We start from the raw sequence: 14,272 nt of genomic DNA on the forward strand, positions 1-14,272 counted from the left end.
ATGTAAGCTGGTTAAGATGTAATTCTCTCTCGTTCTTTATTTGCAGATGGCTTGTTCAATCAGTATATCAGTCAACAAGAATATAAGCCACGATGGAGTCAAATCATTCCCAAAAGCACCAAAGGTAAGCTCTGCCTTCTAGGTGGTGGGTACTTTTGCTTTCATGTCTCAGTTTCATTTTTCCCAAGGTAGGTCAAGTTTCACAGTACTCTTGTTAATGAAAAGCAGGTGTTTAAAACAAGACATAGGTTCCTTAACTAGATGGCAGAGGTGGTCATGTTTTCCCTTTAACCTTTTGTTTTACTGCTGTAACAGAATACCATCATACAAAGAATACCATCATAAAGTGCTTTTATAGAGACACTGTAAAATTTTAGCCTATTGTGTTGTAATGCCAAACATGTGTTCCTAAAAAACCTTAAGTTCTGCAAAATTGCTCACTAAAACTCACAGGGTTTATGAGAAAAGTAGAAATGGGGTATACCATTCTAAATCTATGGAACTTTATAACCAGATACTAATAAAAACTAGTCTAGTAATCCTAATAAAAATAAATACTAGTATAGTTAAATCTTTACAGGCATTTATATTGAGCATCACACTGAGATTGGAACCTTAAACCCTGGGGCTCATACTTCCTTCTTTGAGCTATAAACCCCAGAGGGCATATGTCTCTAATAAAGACTATTTTTATCAAAGCTTAAAATCTGATCCAGGATGTAGTCTTCTTCATTAATCCATTTTTTTCATATGGGGGAGGTTTTTGTCACTTCTTCGTCTGTACTCACTGCTTTGCCAGATGGTTAACATAGTGGAAAGTGTAGCAGTTTTTTAATGCAACTACTTGTGTTAAAGGAGGGCAGTTCTCTGGATGTTCAGCTTTTTTCCCATGGTCTTCATGTGTTGCTAAGGTCTTCTCTTTAATTGTGAGAAAGCTATCCCCTGATGGTGTTAAACAGTAATATACTGGAGAAAATTGCTATAAACCTCCCTAATTTCTGCATTATATGATCATCATTCTCCTATTTTATCAGTCATATATGAGGTGATTTTCTTAAAAAGAAAACGTGTTGTAGCTAAAAGGCTGTAACTGTGTATTTGAAAACTAATGGATTAAATATATAGAATGCAAACATACTGACAGTAATTGATTTTAGTATTTTTTTGTTTTTATTTTTTTTATTGAGTTAATGATAGGTTACAATCTTGTGAAATTTCAGTTGTACATTAATATTTGTCAGTCATGTTGTAGGTACACTACTTCACCCTTTGTGCCTACTCCCCCCCCCCCCCCCCTTTCCCCTGGTAGCCACTAATCTGTTCTCTTTATCCACATTTTTAAATTCCTCATATGAGTGGAGTTATACGGAGATTATCCTTCTCTAACTGGCTTATTTCACTTAAGATAATTCCCTCAAGGTCCATCCATGTTATTGCAAATGGAATGATTTTGTTCTGTTTTACAGCTGAGTAGTATTCCATTGTATATATATACCACACCTTCTTTATCCATTCATCTGTTGATGGGCACTTAGGTTGCTTCCATGTCTTGGCTGTTGTAAATAATGCTGCAGTGAACATTGGGGTGCATAGGACTTTTGGGATTGCTGACTTCAAGCTCTTTGGATAGATACCCAGTAGTGGAATAGCTGGGTCGTATGGTAGTTCTATTTTTAATTTTTTGAGGAATCTCCATACTGTTTTCCATCGTGGCTGCACAAGTTTGCATTCCCACCAGCAGTGTATGAGGGTTCCTTTTTCTCCACAACCTCTCCAACATTTGTTGCTATTAGTTTTAGTTATTTTTGTCATTCTAATGGGTGTAAGGTGATATCTTAATGTAGTTTTGATTTGCCTTTCCCTGATGATCAGCGATGATGAACATCTTTTCGTGTGCCTGTTGGCCATCCGTATATCTTCTTTGGAGAAATGTCTGTTCATGTCTCCAGCCCATTTTTTGATCAAGTTGTTTGATTTTTTGTTGTTGAGTTGTGAGAGTTTTTTATGTATTATGGATATTAAGCCTTTGTCAGATATATGACTTGCAAATATTTTTTCCCAGTTAGTGTGTTGTTTTTTTGTTTCAATCCAGTTTTCATTTGCCTTGAAGAAGCTCTTTAGTCTGATGAAGTCCCATTTGTTTATTCTTTCTGTTGTTTCCCTTCTCTGAGAAGACATGGTGTCCGAAAAGATCCTTTTAATACTGATGTTAAAGAGTGTACTGCCTACATTTTCTTCTAGAAGGCTTATGGTTTCAGGTCTCGGCTTTAGGTCTTTGATCCATTTTGAGTTTATTTTGGTGAATGGTGAGAAAGAATGGTCAATTTTCATTCTTTTACATGTGGCTTTCCAGTTTTCCCAGCACCATTTGTTGAAAAGACTTTCTTTTCTCCGTTGTATGCCCTCAGCTCCTTTGTCAAAGATAAGCTGTCCATAGATGTGTGGTTTTATTTCTGGGCTTTTTGATCTGTGCACCTGTTTTTGTACCAGTCCCATGCTGTTTTGATTACTGTAGCTTTGTAGTATGTTTTGAAGTCAGGGATTGTGATGCCTCCCGTTTTATTCTTTTTTTCTCTGGATTGCTTTAGCAATTTGGAGTCTTTTGTTGCCCCATATGAATTTTAGGATTCTTTGTTCTAATTCTGTAAAGAATGTCATTGGGATTCTGATTGGGATAGCGTTGAATCTGTAGATTGCTTTAGGTAGAACGGACATTTTAACTATGTTTATTCTTCCAATCCATGTACATGGAATGTCTTTCCATCTCCTTATGTCGTCATCCAATTCTCTCAGAAAGGCCTTGTAATTTTCATTATATAGGTCCTTCACTTCCTTAGTTAAATTTACCCCGAGTTATTTTATTCTTTTTCTTGCGATTGTGAATGGTATCGTGTTCTTGAGTTCTTTTTCTGTTAGCTCGTTATTAGAATATAGAAATGCTACTGATCTACGCAAATTGATTTTATACCCTGCAACTTTGCTGTAGTTGTTGATTACTTCTAAGAGTTTTCTGATGGATTCTTTGGGGTTTTCTATATATAAGATCATGTCGTCTGCAAACAGCGAGAGTTTCACTTCTTCCTTCCCTATTTGGATTCCTTTTATTCCTTTTTCTTGCCTGATTGCTCTGGCCAGGACCTCCAGTACTATGTTAAATAAGAGTGGTGATAGAGGGCATCCTTGTCTCTTTCCTGTTTTCAGGGGGATGGCACTCAGTTTTTGCCCATTGAGTGTGATATTGGCTGTGGGTTTGTCATATATGGCCTTTATTATGCTGAGGTAGTTCCCTTCTATCCCCATTTTGTTCAGAGTTTTTATCATAAATGGCTGTTGGATCTTGTCAAATGCCTTCTCTGCATCTATTGAGATGATCATGTGGTTTTTATTCCTCAGTTTGTTGATGTGGTGTATCACGTTGATTGATTTGCAGATGTTGAACCATCCCTGTGTCCCTGGTATGAATCCCACCTGATCATGATATATGATCCTTTTGATGAATTGCTGAATTCTGGTTGCCAAAATTTTGTTTAGAATTTTCGCATCTATGTTCATCAGTGATACTGGCCTGTAGTTCTCTTTTTTCGTGGTGTCCTTGTCAGGCTTTGGTATCAGCATGATGTTGGCCTCATAGAATGTGTTAGGAAGTGTTCCATCCTCCCTAATTTTTTGGAATAGCTTGAAAAGGATAGGTATTAAATCCTCTCTGAAAGTTTGGTAGAATTCCCCCGGAAAGCTATCTGGTCCTGGGGTTTTATTCTTACGGATGTTTTTGATTGCTGTTTCAATCTCTTTCCTTGTGGTTGGTCTGTTCAAATTGTCTGCTTCTTCTTAAGTGAGCTTTGGGAGATTGTAGGAGTCCAAGAACTTATCCATTTCCTCTAGGTTATCCATTTTGTTGGCATATAGTTTTTTGTAGTATTCTCTTATAATCCGTTGTATTTCTGCAGAGTCTGTTGTTATTTCTCCTCTTTCATTTCTGATTTTGTTTATTTGAGCTTTCTCCCTTTTTTTCTTTGTAAGTCTGGCTAGGGGTTTGTCAATTTTATTTATCTTCTCAAAGAACCAGCTCTTTGTTTCATTGATCCTTTCTACTGCCTTTTTCGTTTCAATAGCACTTATTTCTGCTCTGATTTTTATTATTTCTCTCCTTCTGCTGACTTTGGGCTTTATTTGTTCTTCTTTCTCTAATTCAGTTCGGTGTAGTTTAAGATTGCTTATTTGGAATTTTTCTTGTTTGTTAAGATGTGCCTGTATTGCGATGAATTTTCCTCTTAATACAGCTTTTGCTGTGTCCCATATGAGTTCTTGAAAGTGGCAATACTGACTGAGGGGAAGAAGGAATACAAGGGCAAAACTTCAGTGATAATGAGCTGCAAAATATAAACCTAACTATTAGAAAAAGAATTTGCAGAGAACTTCTGAATGATTAGCCCTTGAATACAGTAGTAATGAAAAGCTTCAGTTTTACATCTTATTTTCTGTATAAAAGAACTGACATTTCGGTCTTTTTCATAGTACCCCTGTGAAATTAGTAAAAAAATTGGATATTCTCTATTTTATATAGGAGAAAGCTGAGACAGGGAAAGTTATTAGCCAAGGTAATATACAGTCTTGCCTCACTTAATGACGGGGATATGTTCTGAGAAATGTGTTGTTAGGCAATTTCATCGTTGTGCGAACATCATAGAATGCACCTACATGGTATAACCTACTACACTCCTAGGCTGTATGGTGCTAATCTTATGGGACTGCTGTCATACATGTGGTCCATTGTTGACCAAAACATCATTATATGGTGGATGACTGTGTTTCAAATGATGGGAGAGTTATAAAGAACACCTTAGATTTTCTGGTTTATATCAAGTAAGACATTAGAATCCTGTAACCTATTGAACCATTGAAATGAAGTTATATCTTCATTTATATAAGATTTGGTATAAAGTGGATTGGGTATAAGTTGAACAATACTTTCTTCTACAGAAGTTTAAAAGTTTCACTGATTATATTTAAACCTACCTGTTAAGGTCTGTGATGGAAATAAGAATCAAATGGAAGCAAATCTTACGTTTTCTCAGTTAGTACTCAAATAAAATAGTTGGTAAATTGTGTGGGAACTGATTTCTGAAATACTGGCACGAAATTAATACAGTAAGGAAATTATCATTAATAGGAAACGATAACATCTTAGTTTTTAGTATCTAGTTTTATGTTAAAACTGTTCATTATACAGATAAACTGTGCCTGGAATACAGACCTGAGATCTAATTCTGTAATTGTTTTCCATCTTCACTTTGTCACTCCAGTAGTTTGGAGATTTTTGACTTAGGTTTTTGTGGATATCCTGTGTCTACTGATTTATGGCATTGGTCATAAATACATTGAAGATAGCTTCCAATTGTACTAAGAGCCTGAAAACAATTGGAAAAAAGAACAAGATTATCATAAACATGGTTATAAGTCATATTATTTCTTTTGAGTCCTTATTTTTAATATTGAAAGAATAAGTGTGTGTTATTTTTGCTACTCATTACAGACTTATGAATGAAGTTACTCTGGATTTGCAGTTGTTCTGTTAGTCCTTTAAAAGAAAATATTGTTTCTACTTTAGGTGATGGAGAAGATAACCGACCAGGAATGAGAGGGGGCCATCAGATGGTTATTGATGTTCAAACAGGTGAGGATTACTTTGAGTGGAAAGCAAATTCTTTTAAAAATTATATATTTTAAAAATAACAGGGAAACATGAATATATTTCTTTCCATTTATTGCAAAGGTTAAATGTTATTGGCCATAATCAAGTGGCAATGAAAGTAGGCATTAGCCACAGATATAACCCAAACTAGGCAATGGGACGTGAGGGAGGGAAGGCTGCTGCACAAATGAAGTAAGATAACCTAAAAAGAAATGTAATGTGCAGGCCTTTATAGCTGTGTGTGTGTGTAGTTTTATTATGTATTTGATTTTCATAGTAAACTGTGATTTTCAATGCATTTATATTTTAATGCCATCGTATGGGAATTTTTGCAGTAAAAGAGAATTAAGATATATTTTTCAAAGGAGAGAATATCAAATTAGGTAGCTTAAGTGTTGGTAGATCCATTAATTGCTAAACACTGTTAACAAGCCTATAAATAATTTGCTTTAGTTATTCTTCTTTGCTACCTTTTAAATTTTATTCTGTAACTTGATACCAAAAATTTTCCTTAGGTTTCTACAGCCTTAGACAGCTTAAATACTGTTAGATTTAGAGGTTAATGCTAAAATTAAATAGATTTCAAATTACCGTCCTGAAAAGCAAATAATACCAAAATTTAGCATAATTTTACTTTATGATTTGATTTGACAAAACTTTACTGCATAGAGTGCTAGTATCCATCCAAGAATTATTTTACTTTTTCCAAATGTAATAAATATTGTTTTATTATTGTGTTATACTGATTGATAGTGCGTCAGGAATAGTTTTTATTGACTCACATTCTAAAATAATTAAGAATAAAAAATTTACAATGTAGATAATCTTCTTGGGATTAATGTATTTTCACAAATGTTTAACTGCTAAATTTTTATAGTAACCTGTGAGATGGTGTAAGAGTATTATTAAAGTCTCTTTTTATTTTAAAGATTGGCACCTGAGCTAACAACTGTTGCCAGTCTTTCTTTTTTTTTTCCCCGCTTTTTCTCCCCAAATCCCCCCAGTACATAGTTGTATATTTTAGTTATGGGTCCTTCTAGTTGTGGTATGTGGGATGCCGCCTCAGCATAGCCGAATGAGCGGTGTCACGTCTACGCCCAGGATCTGAACCGGTGAAACCCTGGGCCGCCGAAGTGGAGCTCGAGAACTTAACCACTCAGCCACAGGGCCGGCCCCATGGAAAAGGTTTATTTTAAGGCATAGGAATTTGGTTTCCTATTCTTGATCCCTCCCCCCAAACCCTTTTCCTCCCACAGAAATAGGTTTGACTCAGCTGTAGAGTCTTAGGCTTCTTTTTTCACCTGGGAGTCCAATAAATATACATAGGCTTATTTATTAAAGAACCAGATTTATATACAAATGGGTTTTTTTAATCCAGAAAAGTTTAATACTTTATGAAAATAGAGATGAAAATTTGTGTTTAGATTGTCTCCAGTACCTTTTTCCCTCATTTTGAACATACAATGGAATTTATGATGCCTTTCTTTTTTTTCCTCAGTCATAATGAAAATATTTTTAAACTCTTTTTAAAAAATTTCCTAGTAATATACTAAAGAAGTGTGTTTACTTGAAAACCTTCTTGCATTTTTGAAACAAAATGCTGCTTAAATGTGAAAGTAATATGTTTTACTTTAACCTTTAACGTTCAACCTTATCAGGGAGCAGAAGGAATTTTCATAATGCTTACTGTATTGATTATTATGGGAGCTAGCCCATATACAATAGGTAAAGTACATGTGTAAGAAAAGAGAAAATAGTTCCCCCCCCTTTTTTAATAATCCATGAGATTTGAAAATGGAAAATAAAAAGCTTCGAATGATAGGCAAATGTCCTGACAGAACTTAGTATGAGCAGAGTCATTGAGGATTAAAAGCTAGTTTTCCAGGTCAGGAGATCCTTGAAGTAAAATAATTACAGTAGAGTGATAAAGGTCCTAATATTTCTCTATAATATCTTTGTTTTGTGCACTAAGGGTAGGATTTCAGCAGACTGTAGATGGTTGAGGTCCTTATCCCCACTCTCTTTAAAAAAATATTTCAAAGAGGGAAAGAATTGAGTATTTACTTGATTTGCTTTAGAAACAGTAATTATAAGAAAACATACTAAAAATGACCATTATAGTTATGAGATTTTACTCTAGATGGGATCTTTAAAGGAGAACTCTTTTTGCTACCTTTTGAGGATTTATATAGCTTAACAAAGGTCTACAAAGAAAAATTGACCTGTATCCATACTTCTACTGTTGGTACAAGTTTGTAAAAAGTAGTAGAAGTACTTTGGAAATATATATATATATTTTTTTGCTGAGGAAGATTCGCCCTGAGCTAACATCTGTGCCAGTCTTCCTCTGTTTTGTATGTGGGTTACCGCCAAGCACAGCTGCCAACAAGTGGTATAGATTTGCACCTGGGAACTGAACCCAGGCTGCTGAAGTGGAGTGTGTGAACTTAACTACTAGGCCATGGGGCCGGCCCCTGGAAATAGATTTTTTTTTTTTTTTAAAGATTTTATTTTTTTCCTTTTTCTCCCCAAAGCCCCCCAGTACATAGTTGTATATTCTTCGTTGTGGGTCCTTCTAGTTGTGGCATGTGGGATGCCGCCTCAGCGTGGTTTGACGAGCAGTGCCGTGTCCGCGCCCAGGATTCGAACCAACGAAACACTGGGCCGCCTGCAGCGGAGCGCGCAAACTCAACCACTCGGCCACGGGGCCAGCCCCCCTGGAAATAGATTTTTAAGCAAATATTTCTACCATGTAAAATGTAGGGACTTATTCTATCAGTAGGATTTTCATTTAGAGCCATTTTGTGTCTGTTTCAGTGTCTTTTTTTTTTTAAACTTTCTGAATGCTGGATCAAGCTTTATTTAGGCCTGTGGGTGATGGTGAAACTAGATTTTCTGCCTTTAAAAGGAACCAAAATGTTAAAGTCTAGTATAACTAAATAATCATGGATGGACAATTAATATAAAGTTGCCCATAACTCAAATGGGCTTGATGGTCAGTATGTTACCATTACTGCTTATAGTATAGAAACAGTGCTAACTATACATGAACGTTGAGGTTGAAAGGGTTTAACAGATACTAGTGATCCTTTATGTGAGTAATAGGGATGGTATGTAAAACATACTGGTGTGGAAGTTTTCCTTTTGCTTTTTAAAAAACATTAAACTATGTTTCAAAGAAGATGTTACTTGAGACCTCTCATCTCCATTTTCATATCTTGAAATGGGAATTGGGACAGAATTGATGATTCTTTTAAAATTTATCGTTGACCGTAGAGGGGAAAACTAGAAGGACACATACCAAAATATTGACTTTGGTTATGTCTGGGTGGTACAACTACCAATGGTTTTAAATTTTCTTCTCTAAAATGTAATATTAAAATTTTTTGTGGTTAATATGTATTATAAGTTGGAGAAGATTTTATTCACCAGCATTCCTTTTAGGAAGGGAAGTGTATTTATTTTGGAAGATGCTTTAGGGTACACAGTAAAATGCTAAGGAGACCTGATTTTAGAAGGAACTATTCTTTGCAATACTAAGGAGAAGAACTTACTTGTCAGGACCAGAGAAAGGGAACAAGAAACATAAAGAGATGTGGTAGTGGAGCCAGCGAATGGCAGAATGCCACACTTTGTGACATGACTCTCTCTTTCCTCACCAAATCTTAGAAGTTTTCTCTAGTAAAATTGAGTTGGGAGTCGATATACATATCACCAGTATGAACTGGTGAAGGAGTGCAGCTTCTGAGGATTCAAGTGTCTGGAAGCAGAGAGAAATGTAAGGAAAGATGCCATAGGACAAGTCATAGAAAAAGCTTTGAACTTTCACAAGACTCTGGAATTTTGGTTTAGGTTAAGCTTAAACAGGTGTCTGGTTGTGAGAGTGGGTAATCCAAGAATCTACTATGATCAAGAGAAAAACGAAAGAAATTAAAAAAACGGTATTCAAAAGTCTCGTAAATTTTACACCTTGACATTCCAAATCTTTTGTTTCTGCTAACCATTACTGTCTATATTCCCTTTGTCACCATTCTCTATCCTTTTAGTATTTTCGTATTGTCTTAGATGAGGCTTCATGATTGGGCTTTAAGAGGGCCCGCGATACTCTTGAAGATGGTGTGCAGTATTTTTATTTGTCTGCCTTTGTAGTGTTTCCTGGGAAGATTCGTTACTATATATTTTTTAAAGGGTTAAATATCTCTGTTAATTTTTGACATTCCATGGTAAATACTGCTGAGCTAAGTATTCAAATAAAATTTCAAATAAAACTCTTTATTCTGCATAGGAGGTATTCATTATTGAAATAGTGTTAAAAAGTAAGCTGTTGCCCACCTTTCTCCTACTCTTGGCTTTTTTCCAGATTATTTGTTGCTAAATCTGAGGTGTGTGAGGAAGGATTAGCAGTAGGCGATAAAGTCAGAGAGGTAGTGGGGGGCCAGATTGTAAGTCTTTTAGGCCTTTGTAAGAACTTTAGCCTTTATTCAGCGTGAGATAGGAAGACATTTTTGGATTTTCAGAAGTCCTGTGAACTGACTTTGCATTTTAACAAAACAAATTGGGTGAAGGACAGAAGCAGAGAAACCTTTCAGGAAGCACCCTGAGCAGTGATGATATTCTAGAGTGGTAGTAGACAGTCCTGGGAGTTAGTCAGATTTTGGATGTTTTTTGAAGATGTCCTATAGAGTTGACCAGATTTGCTCATGGCTCAGATGTGAGGCGAGAGAGAAAGAAGTGAAGGATGACTCAAGATTTTGACCTGAGCAATTGGAAAAATAGTGTAGCCATTCCCTAAAATGGATAAAACAAGAGGATCAAATGTGGTAGGTTGTTTAGCAACTTGATTTTGAGATAGATTAAGTTTGAGATACCAGTTAGATGTCCAAGCAGGTATGTGAAGTAAGCACTTGGATACATTAGTTTGGAGTTCAGGAGCCAGGTCCAGGCAGGATAATCATTTCCCTCTCTATATTTACATAGCACTTTGTTCATACTATTTTTACTACAGTGATTTCCATATTGTTTTAGAGTTCCTTGTATAGGTGTTATGTATCCCATTCCTCACTCTCAGCTTTCCCCTCTCTGCCCCCTAGCCCAGGTGTCTTACTGAGGGGGGAAGGATAAGGATCTTGTCTTACTTATTCTTATAGCCACAGAGCCCGGTAGGGAGTAGGTGTGCACTAAAGATTTATTGAATTGAATCAAAATTTTAAAATCCATTTTTCTTCAAGTGGAAAGAAAAATATTTACTTGGAAACTGCATCTGTTATTGCTGTAAACCTTGATGAATCGATTATGTCGTGATGTCATTTATTGTAATATGCTGATATTTTTCTGAGGTGAATATAACTGGTAATTGTTGGTTATATTCTAATAAATGTAAATCTTCTGAAGATTCTACTTTCTCTTTCCTAGTGTATCGACTATGCTTCCTTAAAGCTATAGTTATCATTACCTTGGGATCTAGGTAGAAAAATTAAATGTTAAATTGAGCTTTGCATTCGTTAAGGTAACATTTGGTGCTTTTTGAATTTAATTTGGGTACAAGGGCAGAATCTGGGATATCCTTGGAATTTTTTCTCTAGAAATCCTATTTCTATTATAAAACTATTAATAGCATGACTTACCAAGGTGCTTTCATACACTTCAGGTATTTATTTCATCATTTATGTACCAGAGCCCTCTTATAACTGCTCCCATCAGGTTGATCTTAATCATCTTCAAAAAGCTTGTGTTTATCATAAGTCTTTGAAAGAACCTTTTCTAGTCCAGTCTTACTGATATAACAACCAAATATCGTGGTTGGGGCTTGTGTTTGTGGGAAGCGGGAATGTTAAACGCGTGTATTAGACATACCTGAGTTTGAATCCTAACTTTACCACTCACTTTTTGTTTGATCTTGAATGAGTTATAATGATGATAAAAATGAGAATAAGAAGTTATTGTGAGAGTTAAGTGAAATAATTTTATATATAAATATATGTATATAATATTTTTATATGCAACATTAATATACAGTATATACTGATCTGCTGAGAGAATTTTATTTATGTCTAAAGACCTTTCTTTTTTTGCGTGTGTTTTTTACAGAATCTCACAGTGGAAATATTTTAAAACAGTTTAAAAATTTTTGAAAAATAATTTAAAACAACTTGAAAAGCACTGTTGAGGGAAAAAATAACTCATTCATAATCACACATTCTAACTAACCGATATTATTTCAGTATATTTACATATATTGTCCTAATTGATGTTTTAGAAAGGAAGAGAAACCATAAATATACTTTTAAGATTTTTAGAGAAAAAATTTAAAACCCATTTAAGAATTTTATTGATAAAGATTAGGTAGGTTTAGTAGAATTTGAAGATGAACCTAGAAGTTTCATCTTCATAAAGCTGGTACCTAAGTAGTGAAATACAGTGTCGAGAAGCCCAGTCATTATTTGCATTATTTGCATTTTGAGAGCAAAGGCTCTTCATCTGTTGAAGTTATATACAAAATTTTGTCTGTATTTACATCTTTCTGGGAAGGGAATCAATGAGTTCAGATCATCAAAGGGACTCAACCCAAAAAGTTAAGAACACCTTCACTAGAGTAAAATTTAGAAGTTCATTTCAGTGTCTTTAAAGTGGCTTATATTTCAAAGCAATTATTGCTTCCCTGTTTTTCATGTGTCTTGTTCTCAAGTGATAAAAATTTAGTAATACCTAAATTTTATTTTCTTTGTTCAGTCTCTAGTTTTTTTCATTTCGCTACAGCTCTAAGGATAGAGTAACCATTAAAAAAAAAGTACATGAGGGCATAAATTTTACTATTTCGTTTTCAAAGCTTTCTTACATCCTAAGTGAATGCTGTCGTTCATGGTGGCGAAGGAATGTAGTATGTTGTCCTACTGAACATGTATATCAGTTTTATTGATTATAATTCCTGTACCTGGTGCCTCTTCACGTGGATTCTTCAACTCTGAATTAGGTTTCATCTCTGGGTAAAATAAGGCAAATAGAAAGAAAATGCATGTCTGTTTTGTTTTGATGTGGAAGTCTATTCAGATGAAAATTTACATATCCACTGTACCAGGCAGTTTTTTCTGTGTAACTCTTTGTTGAATTTTGAGAACCTACAGTACCAGACTTTTCCCCCTCTCTCAATCAAAATAGGTAGTAAGACTCAGGCAAAACCCCAGTATTTGTTATCTACAAAAGAAATTGAGGGGGTGTTGCTTGTCACTTGGAAGAGCCCTTCTATGGAAGTATGAACCTTTGACTATTCCATACCAATTAGATGAAAATACTCTTTCTTTTTTACACATGAATGTATTCATATGGCTATATTTCTGTAGCTGTATATGACATAGATCTTTTTCTTTCGTACAGTTATCCAGAAAGGAATTCTGAAATACAGCCCTAATTAAGAATACAAAGCATATTGTCATAGGCAGAAAGTACAACCTTTTATCAGGGAAAGTATCTATATATTGAATTCACCCAAAAGATCAGTCTCTAGATAGTTTTGTAATCGTAGCTTTATGTAAGAATATAGCTCTATTTAAAAAGGGAGGCACATGAGTCCAATTGATAATCTGCTGGGTCATGAAAATTCAAGGAAGTGGCTAAAGAAGGTAAGGCTAAAGAACATATAAAATATCTTTCCCCTTCTAATTTGTTCCTCTCTTCAAAAATTCTCATGTCAATTTAAGATCTTACTAGCTGCACTTTCAGAAGGATTAAACTCTTAAACTAAGTGTCTTGACAGAGTTTTGTTTTTATTTTGAGTATAAATTTGTGTTTCTTAAAACTTTTTTTTCCGTTTCATTTGTTTTTCTCTTGGTGGTGTAATAATTAACTTCTTTCCCTAGCCTGTTAACCCTTCTCTTACCTCTTCCTTTTGACACAAGAATTTTACCTAAGATTGGGCCCATGCTGTCAGTGTATATTATATGCGTTCTATACTGTTTCAAAGTGGAAAAATGGATTTAATTATGAAAATAGTGTGCCATCTTGTGGAAGATTATGCAATAAGCACAGTGTGATTTACCCGTAAGAATCTGAGTAGAAGGATAGATATTGCAGTTGGGCTTATAAAATAAAAAGCCTGCTTCTTTGTGCAAAATGGTATGAAGACACTGATGTGTTAAAATTTCTACCTTATTTTTAGCATATATGAGATGTGTTGATTAGTACTACTGGTAGTAAGTAGCTGTAGGGTTTATTTAATACTGATACTAAAAAGACCTGTACCAAAGAATATGGTTGAGTTTTAGTTTTTGTGGCCTGAATAATGACTGATTGATTAGTTGATTATTGATTCATTTAGTCTCATGGAATGAAATTGGTTTGACATTTTGAACATAGGCTGTTATTGGTCACTTTACTTCCATTCCCTCTCTTTCCCTGGCTCCTCCTTTTCAGTCGGTCCTATATGCTGCCGAGTTCAGATCTGACCATGTCACGTTTCTGCTTAAGATTTCTGTAGCTACTCCACTGTCTGTGCAGTTGAGTTCAAAACCTTTATAGTGTCATTTAACCCCTTCCATGTTCTGGCCGCTATTTGTCTTTTTAACCTCACCTTTACCTACTGCCTTT

At 35.0% G+C, this 14,272-nt stretch overlaps 1 protein-coding gene across 9 annotated transcripts in view; it reads left to right on the forward strand.

Annotated features, from left to right (window-relative positions):
- MKLN1 (muskelin 1) overlaps positions 1–14,272 on the forward strand; it is a 320,604-nt gene that overhangs the window by 232,594 nt on the left and 73,738 nt on the right. For all 9 annotated transcript variants that reach the window (XM_046670333.1, XM_046670335.1, XM_046670330.1 and 6 more), the window contains 2 exons: positions 47–124; positions 5,609–5,674. In XM_046670333.1, the coding sequence (XP_046526289.1) occupies positions 47–124; positions 5,609–5,674 (144 nt within the window). The remainder of the gene's footprint in view (positions 1–46; positions 125–5,608; positions 5,675–14,272) is intronic.

Source organism: Equus quagga, chromosome 8 (assembly GCF_021613505.1).
Source record: "Equus quagga isolate Etosha38 chromosome 8, UCLA_HA_Equagga_1.0, whole genome shotgun sequence".
NCBI lineage: Eukaryota > Metazoa > Chordata > Mammalia > Perissodactyla > Equidae > Equus > Equus quagga.